Source organism: Agelaius tricolor, unplaced genomic scaffold (genome assembly GCF_023055355.1).
Source record: "Agelaius tricolor isolate 1412-34295 unplaced genomic scaffold, bAgeTri1.0.p SCAF_7, whole genome shotgun sequence".
In the NCBI taxonomy this organism is placed as follows: domain Eukaryota; kingdom Metazoa; phylum Chordata; class Aves; order Passeriformes; family Icteridae; genus Agelaius; species Agelaius tricolor.
This window is the reverse complement of record NW_027269267.1, coordinates 34,898,571-34,919,520: the sequence shown is the minus strand read 5'-3', so window position 1 is coordinate 34,919,520 and position 20,950 is coordinate 34,898,571. Positions and strand designations below refer to the sequence as shown.

General features: G+C 39.6%; 1 protein-coding gene and 1 long non-coding RNA gene across 4 annotated transcripts in view; one reads left to right on the top strand and one right to left on the bottom strand.

Moving 5' to 3' along the window:
• Positions 1–20,950, bottom strand: part of LOC139591812 (uncharacterized) — a 74,313-nt gene that overhangs the window by 3,762 nt on the left and 49,601 nt on the right. For both annotated transcript variants that reach the window (XR_011679752.1, XR_011679751.1), the window contains one exon: positions 505–660. This is a non-coding gene — a long non-coding RNA (uncharacterized lncRNA). The remainder of the gene's footprint in view (positions 1–504; positions 661–20,950) is intronic.
• The window catches only part of CLYBL (citramalyl-CoA lyase), a 166,950-nt gene that overhangs the window by 124,054 nt on the left and 21,946 nt on the right, over positions 1–20,950 (top strand). For both annotated transcript variants that reach the window (XM_071430907.1, XM_071430908.1), the window contains exons 3-5: positions 14,470–14,658; positions 18,181–18,282; positions 20,045–20,138. In XM_071430907.1, the coding sequence (XP_071287008.1) occupies positions 14,470–14,658; positions 18,181–18,282; positions 20,045–20,138 (385 nt within the window). The remainder of the gene's footprint in view (positions 1–14,469; positions 14,659–18,180; positions 18,283–20,044; positions 20,139–20,950) is intronic.

Sequence of the window (20,950 nt, the reverse complement as noted above, 5' to 3'; positions counted from 1 at the left end):
TTTGTCAAATAGTCTCTTATTGCTGTTGTTCTCTGGCTTTTGTTTGGTTTACTCTTTGAGGAAGCGATTTTCTCTATGCCTATAGGATATGTAGATCACACTGGGCACCTTCCTTACAGCAGCACACATACTGACAGCAGCAATGAGCGCTTGGGTTTAACGCTGACCCTCTGAAGAGAGAAGAATCTGATCACTGCATAAATGTCATTGGTTTTTAGGGCCAGATTTTCATTTAAATGGCCACTGATTTAGTGGGTGTGTCAATTTAATACAGATTTGCAAACAAAATCTGGGCACATTTTAAAAACGTTTCAGTGTGTCTACCCGCCTCTGCTTTCCACAGTTGTATCCTACCTTAAGTAAGGATGTGCAAAGGATGTGGCCATCACAGAGATCAGACAAACATACACAATTTGCAGCCTACTGGGGTTTCTGATGCTTTCACACTATGGGCGGGGAGTTACTTCATCTAAGGGTCAGGACTCTTACACAGGTTTAACTTACCAATAACCAAAAAATCGCCTCTAGGTATGAAAGCCTATTTTGAACTTGTTTAAGAAGAGGAGGATGCAATTAAATTCTGGCAATTCCCTATCAAGAGGTGCTGCAGTATGCTTTGCATTGCAGTATTTCTAATTTTCACCAGGTCAGGGTTGCTCTCTGTGAAGCAAAAAAAGAAAAGGTTTATTTTCCTAATCATACATGCAAAAGCCACGTGCAAAATAAAATATTAAATACAGTAATTACAGTAATTTTTGTTAAAATGTTTTTACACAATAAACCTTTGGCTTTGAAAGCTCTACCAGGAGCAAAAGAAAAACAAACTGTAATGAAAAAACTGAAATCAGAGGCCACTAATAACACTAAAGGGAGCCCAGAAGCCAAATTAATGTTTCTACAAAGAAATACTTTTCTACACCAGGCAAATTCCTAGTAAGACCTTTACCTGGGTCTTTATAGACAGGATTCAGGTTTCATTTTGAAGTATGTTTTTTACAAACTGTTTAGTGTTCATATGTCATTACCACTGTTGGGCCAGATTGCACCTGGCATCGATATAAACAAAGCTTTGGCAAGAATTCTTTCCTTTGGGATGGAGACATCTGATTTTCAAGCTGAAAACATGTCAGTGTTGCAAGACACTCCAAATAGCCTGTTTTACCAGTGCAGTAAATTAACCCGCCTGGTGTAGTGTTAAATGCTTTACAAACATCGACTGAAGGTGAGGGAGGGAAACACCAAAAAACAAACAAAAACATTTCAATAACTTGTTTGACTACGAGCAGTGAAAAAAAAGTACAAGGAAAGCTTGAAGGGAGGAGGGCATGCCTAGGAGACAGGACAGCAGAAAAATGAATTTTCAGAATTTTGTCCTGTATTTAACCTAGAGACTGTGTGCCATGGTGTGGGAAGACACAGAAGGAGCAGAACAAGTTATATAGATCAAAGAAAACGAATCTTCATTTGAAAAGCAGATCAGGATAACAGCAAACAGTGACTCTAACTCATCATTGCCTTGTCTAGAGGAGGAAGGCTTTTTGATAGCTATCGCATGAAAGAGGTTCACCTTTAATGCCACAGAACACTGGTGGACAAAGACTACGTAGGCAAAACAGAGGATGAAATATTAGGCTATCCCCCTTGCTTCCCCATTGTTCAGGATGAAAAAGCTGAGCTGAACTTCTGGGCACGCAGAATCGGCTGCGTGAAAGCTCTCGTCGCTAGATCGTGCATTTGTGCTAAGCTTGAATGCTCTGGAGGACAATGGGGTTCATCCTGCCTGTGGCTCTGCAGTGATTGTGCAATATAGATGTGAAACAAGAATAGCTGGAAAGTAGGTCCACATGCGTACGGAGTGGAACAACGGCCTGTCCTGAGAAACACAGGCAGAAGTAGTATTCTTAAATATATATTTATTTATATAGCTGTTAGACTGAAGCCATTTTGCTACCCATCTTGCTATTTTAATTGTCCTAATAGCTGTCTATTTACAAACATGCATGTAAGTGGGCTAGAATAATTAATTAATATTCATAAGCATTCATAAAATGTGACAAAGTTTATGTTAGGGCAGATGTTAATTCCCAAGAGGGTTACATTTCTATTAAGTGTAAATTTATATTAGTAAGATCCAGCATGATTGATTCTCGCTTGGCCAGCAATAGAGGACTTAGCATCCATACTGGCAGAGATTATATCTGGTCAACAGGAAGGGAAAACTGGCCAAGAAACTGCCAACACAGAATCTGAAGCTGTGAAACCTGGTCAAGAAGAAATAAAGCCAAATAAGCAACAGATGAAAAATTATCTTAAAGCAAAGATCGAATCACTCAGTTGGAAATGAGAATTGTATTGGAAAAGGTGATGCTGAGAGCATGAAGGGACATGAGAATTTTAAAAACAACAATATTAATAAATAAAATGGAGTACAGATTACTAGTAATTTTTTTTTTAAGTGGAACTTAACATTAAAAAAAAAAAAAGTAGACAGTTTTAATATGCTCAAAGATGTCTGACAAAGAGCAGAGAGGACTTCTAAACTTTGCAAATCATGTGGAGGAGAATGCCAGAGGTATCAGTACTCAAGAGCCATGGACATACTGGAGAAGCCTCAGGAATGGGCTCCAAAAAAGTTAAAGGAACTGGAATATCTCTCCTCTGAGAAGAGGCTTATAGATCTGAGACTGTTCAGCTCAGGGGGATCCCATCAATGTATATAATACCTGCAGGGAGGATGCAAAGAGGAGCCAGGCTCCTCAAGGGTGCCCAGTGACAGGGCTGAAGGCAACAGGCATAAGCTTAAACATGGGAGGTTCTCTCTGAACATCAGCACTTTTCCACTGTGTAGGTGACTGAGCACTGACAGGTTCCCCAGCAGCTGAGTCTCCATCCTTGGAGATATTCAAAAGCTATCTGGACACAGTCCCAGCTGTGCAGCCCTGGGTGTCCCTGCTGTAGCAGGGGATTGGACAAATGACCCCCAGAGGTCCCTTCCAACCTCAGCAGTCCTGTGATTCTTTGACTTCATCTGAAGCTCAGGGGAAGGTGATAGATCAAATGAAGAACCAGGAAAGAAGGATACTTCGGTAAAATACAAATTTTGCAATAGTTTTCTGGTACTATTGTACCTTGCACCCTCAGATACTGGAGTGGTCTAGTAGGTTCAAGAAGGATTTGTTTCTGCACCCACGCTGCAGAAACCTGCTGCCCCTAAAGAGGGACTTCCTAGGAAGTTTATAGATGATTGCCAAATCAAAGAGTGAGGAGAGAATGGGTGGGGAACTTGCCAACAGATAAAGTCAAAGAGCATTAATGCCACTGTGTTTTGTCCTCAGAAGAGAGTGAAGTGCTCTGGATATAGGGTAACTGTAGGACCGCTCTGGACTGTGCTGGCTCCAGCCCTACCCTAAGCAAAAGCAAAGACACCTTAACAGGGGAGGGACACCAAGAACCTTCTGTATCCAGCAGCATCAGCACACACCAGCACAAGCACCGCTAGCACACTGCCAGGGACAGTGCCTCAGTGGCCAGCTGGAACGAGGAAACGGAGCCAGGGAGCTTCCGGAGGTTGAGGGGTGGCTGCCAAGCAGACACCATGCTTGGTGGCAGGCTGGCAGCACAGGGAGAAAACACTGCCAAGAAAAGGGAGGGGAGCATCACCTGAGTCCCACCAGGGTTAACCTGCACCTGATGCAGGTGATGGGAATGGGGATTCTGGCTGGAGAAAATGTCTCTGAGCACTTTGGGGGGAAAACTACCTTCTGTTCTCAATAGAAAACACATTATCACTGGGGAAATAAAAAAATATAAACAGGTTAGCAAGTAAAGCAGAACAGTTTCCCAAAAAAGAGATTTTTTCAGGTAAGTAGAGCACATTTTCACATTTTTCTTATGGCAGTCCTTCATTCAGAACAAGAATGATATCATATCAAGTCAAAAGGACAAAAAAAAATTGCTAACTGCATACTTTGTTCAGACAGTTACACAACAATAAAGCAAGTTGGGCAAAAATACAAGAGGAAAAGAAAGTGAGAAAAAAGGCAGTTTAATGGGTGCCAAACTTGTAAACACTGAATTCTATTTTATCACTGTTGGTTTAAAATTAATATAAGATAAACAAAGCAGCAGTACTGTATTAATGCAGTTATATTGCTGTAAAATCCTGATTGTCCATGAATTTTATTCACACAGGAGAATAAATTATATTGCTAGTAGCATTTTAGCAAATAGTTTCTTGCCAGAGCGTTGCATCAACTTAATGTTATTGGTGTCAAATAAATCTGAAGTAGTTAAATCAGTACAAAGTCCAGGCTGACCCCAGCATTTATTGTATGTTTATAGAAATGGTTCAAAGCTGAACCCACTTTCTTATTAGTCTTTTACTTACACTACATTTGACAGAGTCATTGTCCAGAAAGTGAGAGAAAATACCTGATAAGCCATGTGTAATGAATTTGAACTCAAACCCTGACAGTCTGCTTGAAGTGAATAAAATTCGTGTCAGATTTGGACAGATGCAAGGGTAGCTAACAAAAGCACAGGTAGAAGGAGTCCTGCATATTCAGGTCTGGAAAAATATTATGAAGGGAACCACATAAATGAAGGCCAAAGTTGTGTTAGTCAAGTAATCAATAATTTAACAAGGTGCTCTGCTTCCAGATGCCCCTGTTGGTTATGCTGAGGTAATTTTATGGTGAAATGGACATAGATATAAGAATGGGGGCTTGTAGTGAGGGTTGTTAAGGGATGAGTGCATTTGCTTGAGTCCTACCTACTACCTACTACTCTCCTCATGGGCACAAATTAGGTGCAACAGTGCTGCAACTGGGTGCTCAGCTGGCTGGGCTGTGGTGGAAAGAAAAACAAAAACAGCTCAAGAAGTTCCTTTTTCCATGTTGCCCTTCCTAGCTGCTTGTTGTCTTCCTTTGCCATGCCCTTGCTTGTAGTGGTGCAATTGTTTGTTTGGCCAGGCTGTAAACAGGACTGATTTAACAGGCTGGGGTAAAAAACAAAATCCTACTCTCCCACACAGAAAAGCCTGAAAAACCCATTTCTCTAATGGGATTGCTTCAGTGATCCAGTTTGCATCTCAGCTTGAGAAAAAGTTGATTGGAAAAGCTTGCATAAGGAAAAAGCAGGGCATGGAATGGGAATAAGCAGAAGAGGGTAGGAACTGCTTAGATTTTGCAGAAATAATAATATATTGGTTTATTTTATCATTTTATTGGGAAATATGCACCAACTTTGCTTTAAACTTCATAGATATTCCAGAAGCCCCACTGAGGAGCACCTTCTCAGCCAACCTAGCATTTAAAAATAATTTATTTCATCAGGGAAGTAAGTTGAAGAAAATCTTAGGGAAGGAAATGTTATAAGGTCTAATAACTTATTCCACTGCCATCAGGAATATCTAAATGAGGAACTTAATCACTATTTTGAAGAATACGAGTAAACAATTCTCATCATGTCTATAAAGGTGTGTATTGTACTGTACCAGGACAATACGTCTATCAGTCATGTACAAATACCACCTAAAATCCTGAAGGATTAGCAGAGATCTGAGCTAGAAAACAACCACCTTCTCAGGTCCCACTTTGAAACTGGAGAAAAATCTCAGTTCCTTTGACACCAATCACAGGTCTAGGCAGGGAAAAATTCACATTGTCAGGTTTTGTTTAGACCACAGAACACAAGTGAATTCATTTCCAAAAGGTTCATACTCCTTGCCATGAATACATGAGTCATGGAGTTTATTTTTAACAATTTTATTTTGTATCAGGGATCACTGTCTGCCAATATGGGGACACATGGGACATGATGTTCTGGTGCTGTTTCCCCTCTCCCACTTCTGGGGTGTGGGGGCGGAAAGAAGGGAGGACGACTGCTTTTGTACCACTGCCCATCCTTCAGGGACTCTGCCAGAAGGTGTAGTGGGCTTTGCCTCATCATATGGAGTATCTGAGCAAATGCTGCCTGCAGGATGTGCTAAAACCTGCATTTGGGGTGAAGTGGGATTGTTGGGTCCTTGACTCACCCCAGTCACCCATGCAAGTGGGATTTCTATCAAAAACAAGCCCTTCTTCTACTAGAGAAAGAAGAAGGATCTCTGGCAAAATCCAGCTTAGTGAGGTGGATCTTTGTTGAGGTGAGCACTGGCTGGGAAATAAAATTATAAAACAAGTTTGCTGTGCATGAAGGCAAGAGTTGTGTCAATTTAGTGCAAAGCTCGTTAGATCAAAGCTTCCTGTGTTGAACATCCCGTAACGTTATTCTCCCACAGAAGTAATTACTGCAGTTCCAGGCTACTTCTACAATGCTAAAATGTGTGAGATCCAAGGAGAGATCCCTGCTGCCCTCACCTAGTGTGGCAGAGTGCCATGTGTGCCCACATGGCATAGGGGCACATCTCTGGAGCAGACTAAGTGCAGTGATGCATGAGTAGCACATGGGTGCCCTGTGTCTCCTCATGGGGTTTTGATGGAGTAGCTAGGTTTGTAGTATGGTTGGAGTTTGGGTGTTTTTTTCTTGATTTCCAGCCTATGACCAGGGTGGCATACCACCATGAGGTTTTTTAAACTTTAACTGAGGATGTGTTGCACACCCTGGGGCTTGGCAAGACAGCTCATGTGGGTATTTGGAGGGACACAGGCTTTGCTGGAGCAGCGTCACAGGAGCAGGGTGGGAGCTGCTGAACTTGGTGCACTCCTGCCCAAACCACTCTCTGGGCATGATGCCTGAAGAGATCTCTCTCTGAAACCACACCTGTACTGTGGTTTTTAGGAAATAGATGATTCAGTCCCCCAAAGGAGAGTCTGGATGTACATGGGCAGTTGTGCCTTGTGGGCAGCTGACTCAAAACCTTCAGGTGAAGCTAGGAACTAAATTCATCCAGAGGAATAGATTTTCTCAGAGGGTCTTTACATGGAAATTGATATGAATGGCATGATCTCACAAGGGCATATGCAGTATACATGAGGTAATTTCTGCTTTAAAAAAATGCCTCTGGTATGAGAAGGTTTCAGAAGTCCTCTTCTAAGTGTCTCAAGAACCCATCTGGTGGGAGAACTTCTGGGAGTGCCTTTCCCAGTGTAAGACACCTGAGTGACCAGTTCTGGTCTTGAATCCCCACTGCATGGAAAGATATGCATCTACAAGGTGACACCACTTAACTTTAAAATGTAAGTTGAAAATGAAGAGTTGAGAGCTTTTTTTGTACCATTACAGTTTTACTGTGAACACTTGGACTCAGGGCATTCTGTAGGGCTTTGATCACATTACAGAATATTAATTTGCTAATTTACTGATGCAGATAAGGCACTTTATGAAAACTGAGATAAGAGCTGTTAATCAGTGTTTGCACACCACCAGAAATACAACTGTCATTTCAAGCCATCTCTTTGAAACAATAGTTCTATTGAGACTGTAGGTATGCTGGGAAAAGTTTGTTCCCGAGAAGAGGAAGGATAAAAAATGCCATGGCACACCTAACCTGATTTTTCTTAATGTCTTCCTTGTTCCTAGGAACTATTAAGCAGCTTAGGGCAGACACTGTCTCCTCCAGTAAAAGCAGGCATAAATTTCTAGCTAGTTAGGATTTTTTCAGAAAACCTCTGTTTACCTCTCTTGGCTTTAAGTATTTTTTTTCTACCGATTTATTAAGTAATTGAGGCAATAATTTGCCAATCTTTAAAACATTTTATCTATATCTCACTTAGAATCATCTGAAATCAGCTGCTGAAGAGGGATTGATAGTTTGCTAAAGCATATGTACTTTTGACAGACAGCAGTGCATTTCATTATCAGCATTAACAAAATTATGCACTTGTAAAAATAAAAAATAGATGTCTAAATTTTCCATAGCTATCTATTACATACTGCCAAGTAAATACATCTTAAAAGTGTAATATTTTTTAAATAAAAATTAACATACTGTTAAGTTCAGATGAAAGAAAAGTATAACCCTTTTTTAAACTGATTTATTAGATTGTATATTTTGTGGCCTTATTTCATCATTCAGTAGCTCATTTGGACTGTCCAGGAAGACTAATTAACACTAATGCTTCTAAAGAATTTTCATTTGTGATGCTAATCTGTCACAAACAAAAAGTATCTTCAGAAAGCCAGGGGGAAAAAGCAAAGAGACTACTTCTTGCAGCCAGCTTAAATTAGTGCTAGCTTGATTTGTGTTAATTGAAAGGTTGTTTACATCTCTTTTGTAAGTGTTTATAAAAGTTGGCAGACAGAAGAATAGCTGCCTACCTGCATGAACAAAACTTTGATTTATTTAAGCTGCTGTATATATTACTGTCACTAAAAACCTCTTGGAACATTTCTGTACACATAATCTTAAGGTATAAGCCTGTCTCTGTGTTTATGTAAACACAGACACACATACACATATACTGTGCTGTATCATTTTTGCTACTGAAACGTTTATACTCAGCCCTCATATTATGTGAATATTTCTATGTGCCAGTTCACTCTAGCAGCCTACTGGCCTCTGTTTAAATTTCTCTGAGATATGTGCAAGTCAGAAAAATGCCTTGATGACAACTTGTGGAAATATCTTGCTGTTGCATTCAAATCCACATCCTTGGACAGTCAGACTCAGCAGAAATTTAGTACTGACATAGCTGAGCACCCCTAAAGCTCTATTGGGATTCCTGAGCCGTGGCTCCTGGCTGCTGGCTGAGACAACCTCAGGCTCTTGTTCACTGGTTCTCCACATTGAAAGCATCTCAGGACAGGCCACCTGACCACCATATGTGGAAATTGCCCAACTCTGATGGTGCTGGATAGACCCCCACCTAATATCTTCAGGATCCACATTGTCCACGCTGGTAGAGGGATGGAGAGGTTTCCTAGGCTGACATGGCAGCAAGCACTCCCAGCTGCTCCTGGACAGATTTTAGAGATTTTATATTTTAAAAATACAGGGTAGCTATTGTTGATAAGTGCACTGATGTGTTCCCAGACCTTAAAAGGAACTTCTAGAGAAATAGGCAAAAAATCTGGTTTCCTGAGCAGAGCATAATTAAATTGCTGCTTAGTTCACAATGCTGACTGCTACTGACGTTTGCATCATTTTAGTGTTGTTAGACCATGTACTGCATGTAAGGACAATTAGCAGAGCAGAGAGAAAAGCAGCAGATGCTAGAAGTGCACAGAGTTAGATGACTCATTTTGATGTCATGAAGAATCTTTTTCAGACAAGTGGAAAGGTTGGTATTAAACAAAAGAAAAAAAAAAAAAGAAAGAAAAAAAAGACCAAATAATTATTAAAGAAATAATATGAAGATTTCAGGAAACAGTATCAGCAAAATCAGTGTCTTGCTGTATGCTAAAACGTATGTTTACCTGAAATACAGAGGAGAGACTGCAACATACATGATGGAGACTCTATTCTCCCTGCTTCTCCTCACTCCTGCCCCTTTTTTCCTTCAGGACTAGTTACATGGTGGGTTTGGTGTGTTCCATTTTGAACGAAAAGAAAATGTGTTCTAAAATTTCTTAAATCTTTAAAACTTGTTAGCTGATTATCTGCTCAGAGGTAAAAATAAGAAAATATTTAATGACCACTTCCTGGAGGCTTTGAGCATATTTTACAGCACAGTTTTTCAGTTTTTCAGTCTAACTAGACTAAAAAAAATAGACTAACTAGAAATACATAGTTGCCATTTCAAAGATTTATTCTCATGAGCACCTGATATATGTAAGGTAGAAAGCAAGTCTCATGAGACAAGTACCTGCTGCTCTCAGAAGCACTCTGCTCCCCATTTATGGTTCTCTTTGTTTCCTTAAAAACAAATGTAACTTGTTTTTTCTCTTGCCAATCCCATTTGTGAATTTGAAACTAAATGGCATTTGTATGCTATCATTCTGTATGGCATTCATTGATGGAGAGTTATGCATGGAGAAGCTGTCAGACTTTCCCCCTGCAGAAACTCTATTATGCACAAAAGCTACTATAGGTATATAATGTGTATGTGCTCTTCTGCAAAATCTTATTTGTGACATGCATTTGTATGGCATGCACTAATACAAGTGACAAAAGATTCAGCAATGTCAAGTTCTGTAAACAAACCACTCCAAGGAATTAACATTACCACATAATTGTATGTTTTTACCATGTCAGACATGTCACAAAAAAAGAACTTGAATTGTGATTATAGTAATTAATTTTTCCTCTCTTATTTGAAACATGCCAACTTATTATGGCATTGAGGATGACAGATTCTGGCCTGCCATTTTAGTGCATCATATATTTACATTTCCACATGAAGAACTGTTACCAAAAGATGTTAACAGGATGGGATCTATATACAAGCATATATTTAAGTATGACCACTATCTTTAAACTAAGACCTGGAGGTCTTTAGAAAAAGAGGGGGAAGACTAGGCAAGAAAAATAAAGCAAAACAGGGATTTTGTCCTCAAAATCGGGTAGGTCTAGAAATCTAGAAAAAAGTGATGAAAAGCAGAATTGTAGGGAATTGTACCAGTTAGAAAAGAAAGAAGAAAATATAATTTTTCCATCTGCTGTTAATTTGACCATCTTTTGCTGTATTAATAGTGTGTGCAAGGTGAGTGGGTGGCTGAACTTCCAGCTCTGTGGCATTTTTTCTTCTTTAGTTTTTCTGTTCTGAAGTGGAAATTTCTATGTTTTGACAAATAACGTACAGGAAAAAAAAGGTGAGACAAAGAAAAAAAGGAGAAATGGAAAAGGTACTGATTCACATGATGGGAAGCTGTTTTCAAATACTGTTACCAAAAGCACACATTCAGGTGCACTAATACAGTGTGGTTTTATCAAGAAGCCCAAGGGGCTCCCTCTTTGCCGCCACCCCCTTCCCCGAGTCTCGCGCTCTGCCTGCCTGATCCCATCCGACAGTAGAGCTGATACCGCACTAATCCCCGCAAGTTTGGGACTAATGAACTAACTGCTGGGCTGCCGCCACGGAGCTTGGTCCCAAACTATACTGTACTTCACACTCGATTTATTCTCCAGATGGCGAGACTGCGCAGCCCTGCCGCGAGGGACCACCTCTTCCACTGGAGTGTAAAAGTGGACGGATGTTGTTTTCTTTGCAGATTTGATAATTCAGAGCTAGAAACTCATGAGAATGCTTAGTTATTAGGTTTAATGGGTGCCAGTGGAGTCGGCAATGTGCGTATTCCCATTTTTAATTTCGGTGTGTGTGTGTGTGTGTGTGTGTGTGTGTGTGTTTGGGTAGCAATGGATTTGTCAGCAATGCTGCGTCACCGAAACCTTTATCTTCACCAGTTGGCCTAGCTGCACATGATAATGAACCTCTTCCTGTGTCCTCCTCAGAGTCAGACAGAAGGGGTGCTAAAGTAGCCACCCTAACCAACCATTTTTTTTCCTCAGTGAGCTTTCCAGCACAAATATAAAGCATTTTAATAGCATCACTATTTACCATGAAGCTCTCTGTTGTCTTTCTCTCTTGTTCAGTTTGATAAAGAACCCAGCTCACATGGGACCCAAGGAGGATATCACCATCCCAAGCTACTTGAGCATGAAATATTTTACTTAATGATTTGGTTTATTTCTTTATCAGCTATTACTTCATGACAAAGTACTATCTGATGTTGTAGTTCTCATATGAAGAACAGGGCAAATATTTTTCTCACCATTCCTTAAAAATTCTAGTTTTTCCATTCTTGGCAGTAAGGATATTATATTATAAGGCAGAAAGGTATCAAGGACTACATTTTTCTCTGTTACAATTTTGGAGTAGTTTATCTAGCTTAGGATTTTAGCTGTTGCACAAATTCTTCAATAAGAATAGCCTCTACATTTCCCTGCCTAATGAGGCAGAAAGGACTCTCCCTTTTCTCCATGTTTTTAATACATTTGGTCAAAGGTTTTAGTATATAATTTTTTTATTTACCCATGAAATGTTTTATTGGAAACCTTTATGGGAACCTGATACTCCCTACTAACATTAGTCAGATTTTCTCCATTGTAGGAAGGGTAGGCACAGTCAGCCCACTCACAAGCTCTGGCTTTGGCAACCAGGTCCCATCAGTTTGTTCCACAGTTAAAAACATAAATTGATTCTTACTGTGGAAACTATAGTGACTAGAACTATTATATCATGGAAAGGAAACATTTCCATTCCTGGGGTATCTAGGCAGACAGATCTAATACAGAGCGGTTCTAAGAAAACGCATCAATTCTCAACCCAACAGATGGCATGGGTGTGTTAACTAACATAGCAACATATTTTCTATTAAAATATGGGAAAAAACATCAACCCCCTCCCCATGTTTGTTGGTTGGTATAAATTCAGTGAAGTTGTTGGTTATTTTTGGGATACGTACCAGAGGGCTGCACATTTAGTTTATGTAAATTGATAACAGCAACAGCCTGTTAATAAGTGTTTTGTATGGAAATATACCTAAAAAGACACGATCTGTCTTTTTTGGGAAGGGAGTTTACAGACTGAGGAGAAAAACAGATATGAAATGGTCTAGTGCTCATTATTATATTCTGAAAAAAAATCATAACAAATTAGGCTGCAAGTTTGCTGGAGATGTGCCTTCAGCTGGAATTGAGTGCAGCCTTAGAGGATACTTTGGGAAGATCTCTCTTTTGCAAATTGCATCGGTGTGTGCTGAAACGGTGATAATCTGACTTTAATTAAAAGCATAAATTGGTTTGGAGTGTGATTTTAAGCTACCCTTCTGCATCATGTCCAGAAGCTTTCAGCTCAGCCCTAGAAACCCGTTACCCTGAGTCAGAGAAGGAAAACATAGGGGATTTGTATTTCCCAGTATTGGCATCATACAGTTGGGTTGACCAAATTTGGAAGAGCCATTTCAGACAGCCACGGGCCGGAGCTGTCTTCCAGCTGGACGCGTTTGTACTAAACTGCATGCATGTTTATGTGGCTTTCCTAATGGCTCCAGACAGAGTCCATTCACAGCAGCTCACGTGTTTTGGGTTGCATTTTCCAGAAATTCCCTCTGAAGGTGCCCCTTGATGGCAGCCCAGGGATGCATACATGGGTGCCTTGTTCCCGTCTGTCCCATTAACAGGCATATGCTCCCAGCCTTGGGAGGAGCACAGCTAGGAGCCCCAAGCTGAAGGCTGTTTGCTTCAGATTTCATTAACTTTCTGCTTCATTATTCCTTCCTTTTAACCAGTTAGAGCCACCTATTGCTTTTCTCTAAACTTACCCTAATTATCAGGGGTCCCAGCCCTGTAAATCAGTACACTGCAGAGCTGTCTTAAACTGGTCTGGGAGACCCTGTTCTCATCGGTCCTGACAACTGTAAGCTACTGTTCCCTCACACTGTTTAACTCAGACCACATTGGGAAACCACCTCTGCCCCTCTTGCCGGCAGAGGTCTGCATCCGTCTGGTTTAAATCTACTGTCATGTGCTCTCTTGCTGATTTGTATTAGCCTGGATATTAACTTTGATGATTTCTTTTTGTTGTTTTTTTCCTCTTGAGTTTGCCTTTTTTCTTGAAAAGCATCTCTATTCAGCAACTGCATATTGTTAAAGTCATTCCTGAGCCTCCATGGCTCAGGAGCTTTAAAGTTTTATTAGCCCCATAAAAACTCTTCACAAATGAAATGATAAGTGTGCATTTTGACAATGCAAATTTGTTAGGGGCTGTTGGTGAGTGGAAGGAATTTGGGGTTGAAACTTCAGTTGGCAGGAAGCAAGGAGCCTAGCACCTTCCTTCAACCCTACCCCCTTCTCCAGGCCAAGAAATGCATTTCATTTCAGAAAAGTATGCCAGTATTCTTCATGCAAATCAACCATTAAACAGATTTGTAAATTTACTTTCACAAAAATAGCAAACAACCAGAGGAAGTGTGTGTCTTTGGAGATTTTATTTTGTGCCAACAGAATGCCCTTTCATGTGGTCTAAGAAAAACCTTGGAGTTAGTTCAGTGTTGTTTTTATATGCATGTTGTGAATTCTATTACTGCCTTTAATGCACTTTGAATACATGGAGTAAAGGAAAACCAAAGAGGTATATATATATATGTCTGAACTTTTTGACATTCAGGCAAAATTACAGAGCTAAATTACAAAAATTAATTTTTAATGCAAATTTAAGAATATGCCATTTTTGAGAGAGCAGATAGTTAGTGCAATACATTATGTTAGCATAAAGATTTGTGTTTGTTACACATGTTCAGCACTAGCAGACACAAAAGTCTTGTTTTCTGCAAGTGGTAGAAACCCCATGCATTGACTTTACCAGTTAAAAAGAAACAGGAAAGAGGAAGGTAAAATTGTGAGGTTCTGGTGATGACTGCTTCAATAAAGTCCAAAAGTGACCGACATTTTGAGGAAACCACTATATTGGCTGTCTAGCTTTTCCCCCAAGTCACTTCAACAAGTTTTCTTCCCAGTGCGTTTTTCTGTCAATAGAAAATATGCTTTCTTTTTCTTTTCTTGTGCATCTGAACTCATATATAATGTAGAGAGAAGCAAGACTGAACATCGTGAAAACCCTTGAAGAGTTTGACTTAGGCCATGGTGAAAAGTGTGTCAGGATAAACTCCGTGTCCAGCGGCCTTGCAGAAGAAGATCTAGAGGTGCTTTTGCAGTCCAAGACGCTGCCTTCAAGCATGATGCTGCCAAAGGTTGAAAATGTTGAGGAAATAAGATGGGTGAGTACCAACAACACAGTAGCTTTTGACTGAAGCTGTTGGGCCAAGTTCACCCAGGCACAGAGATGAATGACTGTGAGTTAAGAGGAGGGCTGCAAATGCCATATGATGTTGTTGCTTGGCTGAGGTAATTGGGCAGTGCATCCACTTAAATGTGTGTGTGTGATGTGCTGTATAAAAAGCATATATGGAACACATTTATAAAGAAAACCAGGTGTATTTCTCCCACGGCTGACAAAGAACCAATATTGCTGTCAGAATATATTATCAAAAGGAGAAGGGTAAGTGCCTGACTCTTCTCAGACTACCCTAACAAGCAAAATTATTGTCTGTCCAAGAGCCTTAGTTACATGCATTGGAAGCAGGAGATGGGAAACCGTGTTAGCAACATATGAAAAAATGGGTTGGGGGGAAGGTCACTCCTTGGGGCAACTGGAGGAACAAACAGGAAGCTTTTAACTAGTGTTTTTAATTAGCACAGATATTATTTCCTGAACAGTTCTCTACTTCTTCCTTTTTAATTGCTGACAGGTGTGTTTGTGTTTCACAACTGACTTTTCAGCCAATAAAAACCTGAAATGTAAATGGTTGGCATGTCAAATTACTTAAGAAAACTTTGAAATAGGCCTAATTATGCTATAATTGTTTTAATTGTCAAAAAAGAGGGATGCTTGTTTGGATATACCATTATTGCTGCAACACACCAGAAAGGAATAATGCTTAATTATTCACTTCATATTTTTTGCAAACCGCTAGCTGAGCAACTAGCATGCGTGCAAGCTGTGATGAAAGGCAGGCAGGCGTATTAGGGTCTGTTTTAATCTCAGCATCTAACCTTGATCAGGCCATGGAGATGGGCCTGAGCACACCACGGAGCTCAACCCTGTCTGCCGGGTCTGGGGCAGGCCCCGTCCGTGCCGTGGCGCTGCCCCTTTGGCCTCCATGGAAAGTTCTCCATCCCCTTCCACCAATGGGTAATTAAATTAACCAGAGTGCACCTCTCAGGGTTTACAGCTGTGTAAGTGTTAGACAGAACTTGTCAGTGATGAATATTCATGATACCAAAATGGCAGAGCCCTTGCTGCCACCAAGTAGGTTTTGCAGGGAGATGGGGTGCCAGGGCTCTTTGTCACCTCATCCTCTTCCACCTTCCCTCTGGCTAACTTTTATTTCCATCATGGAAAACAAGCCAACCCCAGAAGCATCTGCATCACTGTCCTTCTTTTGCTTCGCTCTCCCTTTGCCCAACCTTTGCACACAAAGAGCATACTCTGCCTAACGCCGCTGCCTTCTTTTCCCAATCCTCAAAAATTTCACTCCAACATGATTTTTCAGCCTCCCAGAAGCTGTTTCTTTCCCCCCACGCACACCCGCTCCCCCCGCTTCATTTTTATTTATGTGCAGCAGAAAACCTGGAGGCTGATGCACAACTAAAAGATGGGCTTACTTGTTTTCTTTTGTGTGAGAATCTCTTGCTTTCCTTTTGTCCCTAGTGTGGGTACTTGTTTGACTGGCATGGCTTATTGGACTATAACAAGCGTAACTCTCCCCCCTTTGTGGCGGGACAATTCTCCCACAAATCCCGACCAGTGTGCATTCTTCCCGACACACTATTGGGTGTGCACTGGAATTGAAAGAATTGCTGAGGCCTTGCTACTTCATCCCCTCCCCAAGCTTTGTGGGTTTTTTTTTCCTCCGCCTTCTTCTTTTTTTTTTCCCTTTCTCCCTGAAATGAACACTTTACCGGGCCGGAAACATTTAATCGTCTCCTTTTGAAAAAAAAAAAAATTAATTGAAACTTCTCCACTCGTTACCTTTTGTATTGGTGCTTATTGCAAATCTTTTACAAGAGAAAGAAAGGGAGGCAATATTTAATTAAATGTGCTCTTTTTTTTTGCTTTACCTTCAAAACAAAAGATAGCAAAAATTCCAGGAGTGTGACTTTTAAAATATTTTAAAATAAAACAAGATCTCTGCTCTTTAACTTGCACCTAAAATATACACACAGTAGCATTTTTTTCCTCTTAAAAAAATTAAAACCAGGTAAGAGTCTTAAGAAGATATACTGATACCATTATATTACTCATTTTCTGCATTTGCCTGGGTGAACTTTACTGTTTTCTGTCACTGTAGTAACCTGCCATACTGTACAGAGTGAATTGATTTTTTTTTCTCCTTGCACATTTTTGAGTGGAATTCTCTTCACTAAAAAAAAAGTTATCAAGAGGGCCATGATGATGATGCAGAGCAGAGATGGGGGGCAGAATTCTTCATTGGAGAAAGCTGTGATTTATTTTGGCCTAATTGTAAAGTTACTGCAAATTGCTGGAAAGCTTTTTTTTTTTCAAGATCTGGGTGATTAGATTTTCCTTCTTTTGGGGAGGGGTGGTGGGGGGAAGCTAAAAGGGGAAATAACACCTCTAATCCAGCTTCTGGTAAATAGGCTGCCAGCTTTTAAAATGAGTTTCCTTTCTATTAGTCAGAATATTATGCTAAGCCTTAAGCATTAGTTTTTTATGTTGCCATAGCAGCCTTATTCCTGCAGGGTTGTGACCTGCGATGATTACAGTACAAAGCTTATAGGGTCTTGAAACCCCCTTTGAAGATGAAAAGTCTTTGATGGTTTATATTTATGCAAATCTCTTAGATATGATTTACCCAACTGAGACTGAATGGAGAGATGATTAAAATTCCCTTTCCTTTGATATCCATTAATAGTTGAATATTCCTTAAATTTAAAATATATGCATATGTGATTTTTGTCTTTATTTACCAACATTTTTGCAGTACCTGCAATATGTTTATCTTGACACAAATTACTCGATCTGGACAGACATAAGACATTTACAATATAGGGCTGAAGGTTCAACCCCTCCTTTTTTTTTTTTTTTTTTTTTCCCCTTTTGAAAGGGGAAAAATCTGTGCAAGAGCTTTTGTATGTTTCCAGATGATAGATTTTGGAATTTGGGCTACCCCACTGGCAGCTCAGAGCTAGCTGTGAACTGGTCTCATGGAAAAAATTGGCAAGCTTTGGTCTTCAAAGAATTAAACTTCCTTTTTAAGGCCTTCCTAGGTAAGCTAAAAAATTATGAAGAAAAGCCTATTGAACAAAAGGGTAACGGTGCCGTAATGAATAATACGGATGCCACTTAGAAGGCTGGGGAGTGCTTCCAGTGATGGCAGTGCTGGACCTGAAACAAAACCGGACCTCAGGTACAGCAGCACTTCATTGTTTTCCACAGCCCACGGATTTGCATTTCACTAAGCCAGGGTGAGAGGTGCTAAGCTTGGAATTTTTTTAAATTTTTTTTTCCTTGCAAACCAGCCTCCAAATTTAGAAATGTATGAGAATGCTGCCGTTTCAGATCACAGGCCTTGTTATAAGCTGTTCTAATTTTTTTAGTTATCAGGTTTTGGGCTGGGGAGGGGTGTTTGTTACAGTCAGGTGAATATTTGCCATGTTGTTTATACATGTAGACTGTTCTTTTTTTGCCTCTGATAGCTCATTCTGTCTAGTTTTAGTTTTCAGACAAATTCTTACATCACCTAAAAGGCCGAACACTTGTAGAACCAATGAATTTTATCCCCTTTGTGGAAACTGCAATGGGCTTGCTCAATTTTAAGGTAAGAAAGTCTTGAAGTGTTCATATTTTGCCATCTCAGCAAACTAGGATAAGCAGAATACTCCTCAGTCTCTCCCTGATTTCACCAAGGAAAAGAGGTTAAAAAATACAAAACATATTGTTCAATCCCCAAAAACATTTGCACGTTGAACTCTGATATTTGTATTGTAAAGGCCTTCATAAATTCAAAGTATTCCAGTGATAGAACAGTTCCAGACAGTCCACAACAAATATCAAAACCTCTCTTCATTCCTGTTACTGTTTTGAACACACTTGGAGTGGAAAAAGGCCTCTCCAAAGATTTGGAATACTCAGTGTTGCAGGCTATTTAGTAGCTGTCAGACACAACTTTTGTGTAACACTTAGTTTGAAATAAGAGTTAATATCATCTCACTATTGCTAAACTTGCTTCTTTATAATGGTTTCTACTAATAATGTTACAACCAAATTCCATGTTATCATTTCTTTGTCTGTATGATGGAGTGTTTAATGCTGAGATTAGACACAGAAGTAACTTTGAAAATACCTGAAGAACATGCTCATTTTTTAGGGTAATTTTAGATCAAATCTAATTTATTAATTTCATTTTAATATAAATCACTCCCCAGCCCTTACTATCAAGTCCAGGTTTTTCAGAATGGCAAGGCAACATGGTAATGAAACAGAAGAGCTCGTGCATGCACGAGGAACTCTGCATTCCCCTCCCAAGCTCTAAGGGAAAAGTTTCAGACCAGCTGAGGACACACAGATCAGAAGTCCCTCCAGAAGTACCTCACAGGCAGCCTGATCGTTTGATACAGCCATTTATCTTACAGCACACACTCACCTATCTACGAGCATGATAAAGCCATAACCAAATGGACACACTCCTGTCCAGTGTGCAAACACAGAATTAGATCATATATTAAGCCATTGAGGTTTTTCCTCACCTACAGTATTTTATAATGGAGGTTTAATGTTGCAGTTGCTGATGCTGGCAGGAGAGTTCCCTTTTAAAGCACACTCTGTTACAGAATAATTCTGTGTCCCACCAGCTGCTACAGAAGAACACCCGTTAGTAGAGCTGGTAATTACATGTCTCTCTCCATGTACCTTAGCCTTAAAAGATACTAATATTATCCAAACAGCAATAAAAAATAGCAATACTACTCTCCTCATGAAAAAAGCTACAGCAGAAAAATGTTTTACTTTTATTTGAATACTTTTCTGCAGCACTTGTTGCATTTTTAACTTCCTTATCTTATTTTTAGTTATATGTAGATGGAGGCTTTAAAGTGGCAAATCTTCTATCTTGTAAGGAACTTGTAATAATTGTAAACCATTAATATTATTTATTTCATAAAAGAGTTTCTGATCTTTATTTCAGTTTCTCATGCAGATATATTGCTTGTCAAACTAATCAAATTTAATACTTTTTGTTTGTTGCTAAGCAATATTTGCCAAATGTTTTGTTTCATATTGCTACATAAATGTCTGAAGTAGTGGTCACAGTAACACCTGGGGCATAATGTAAACCAGAAGGTGGGGAACCTGTTACGGATGTCCAGTATTTGCTATCTTGGTGCTTAGGGAAAGCAAAATACTTTTTTCTTTTGCTGAGTCATTTTAAAGCACTGTGCATTGTCGAGCACCTACAGTGGCTTTGCTTAATAGGAGCAATATTCTCAGAAGGATTTTGATAACACTGAGTTGCTGTAACAGCCTCTGTAGTCTCTCTGCATCCTGCATTTCTGTAGACATTAATGCTCTGTTCTCATTTGAAGGCTGTCTGTGAAGAAGCACTGAGAACAGGATCCCAGGCTGGCTTTCATTTGGATGCAGTTGTCTTTGGAGGAGAGGATTTCCGTGCCAGCATAGGTTGTTACTTGCCTCTTTATTATAAATGTTTATGTATGGCATTTGCTTTGGAGAAGCCTGTGAAATTTCTGACAGCAATAATTAAAGTAATGACACTTGAGTCTGCATTTTATGTTTTCATTTTACTCCTTAATTTCTTTTCAGTGCAGAATGTACCACTGGCAATTTAAAACAAGGTCCTTGTGCTACAGGGCACCGAGACTTCCTTGTGCTTTTTGCCAGTCAGTACCAGAAGTTAATTTTAAAAAAACACCAAAAAAACCCCCAAAACAGACAAACAAAACAAACCTTCACCCTGTTGAGTCTCTGAAATAATTTTAAAATATTGTATGCATAAGCAACATTCACATGCTTTTTAGAACTACATTTGAAAGTCCTAAAATTCTGGTGTCTGCTTCACCACTTCTTTACATACAACTGTCACTCAGGCTTTTGACATCAAGCACAAATACTCTCCTGCTACATTTTGCTTTCATAAATTTATTTTAAAGTTGTCACATGGCAATACAGCCACATATTCAAATGAAAGCACTATTAGACTTCCTAAAAATTAAAAAGTGCTTCACTATTTATTTTATAAGAGGGCACTTAGCTTCTGATTTAATTTAAAGATAAAAGCCCAGAGCTATGAACTTCTACATTAAAAATAAGTATGTTAATGTAAAAATCAGCATTGCTTTACTAAAATATTCCTTACAGACTGAAAATCTCTATCTAAATAATAACCTTATGGTTATTATTGTTATTATTTTTTTCCCACTAGCCTTCACATGAGTACATTGCTTAGCTGGTAGCCTGTGAGCACATGAAGT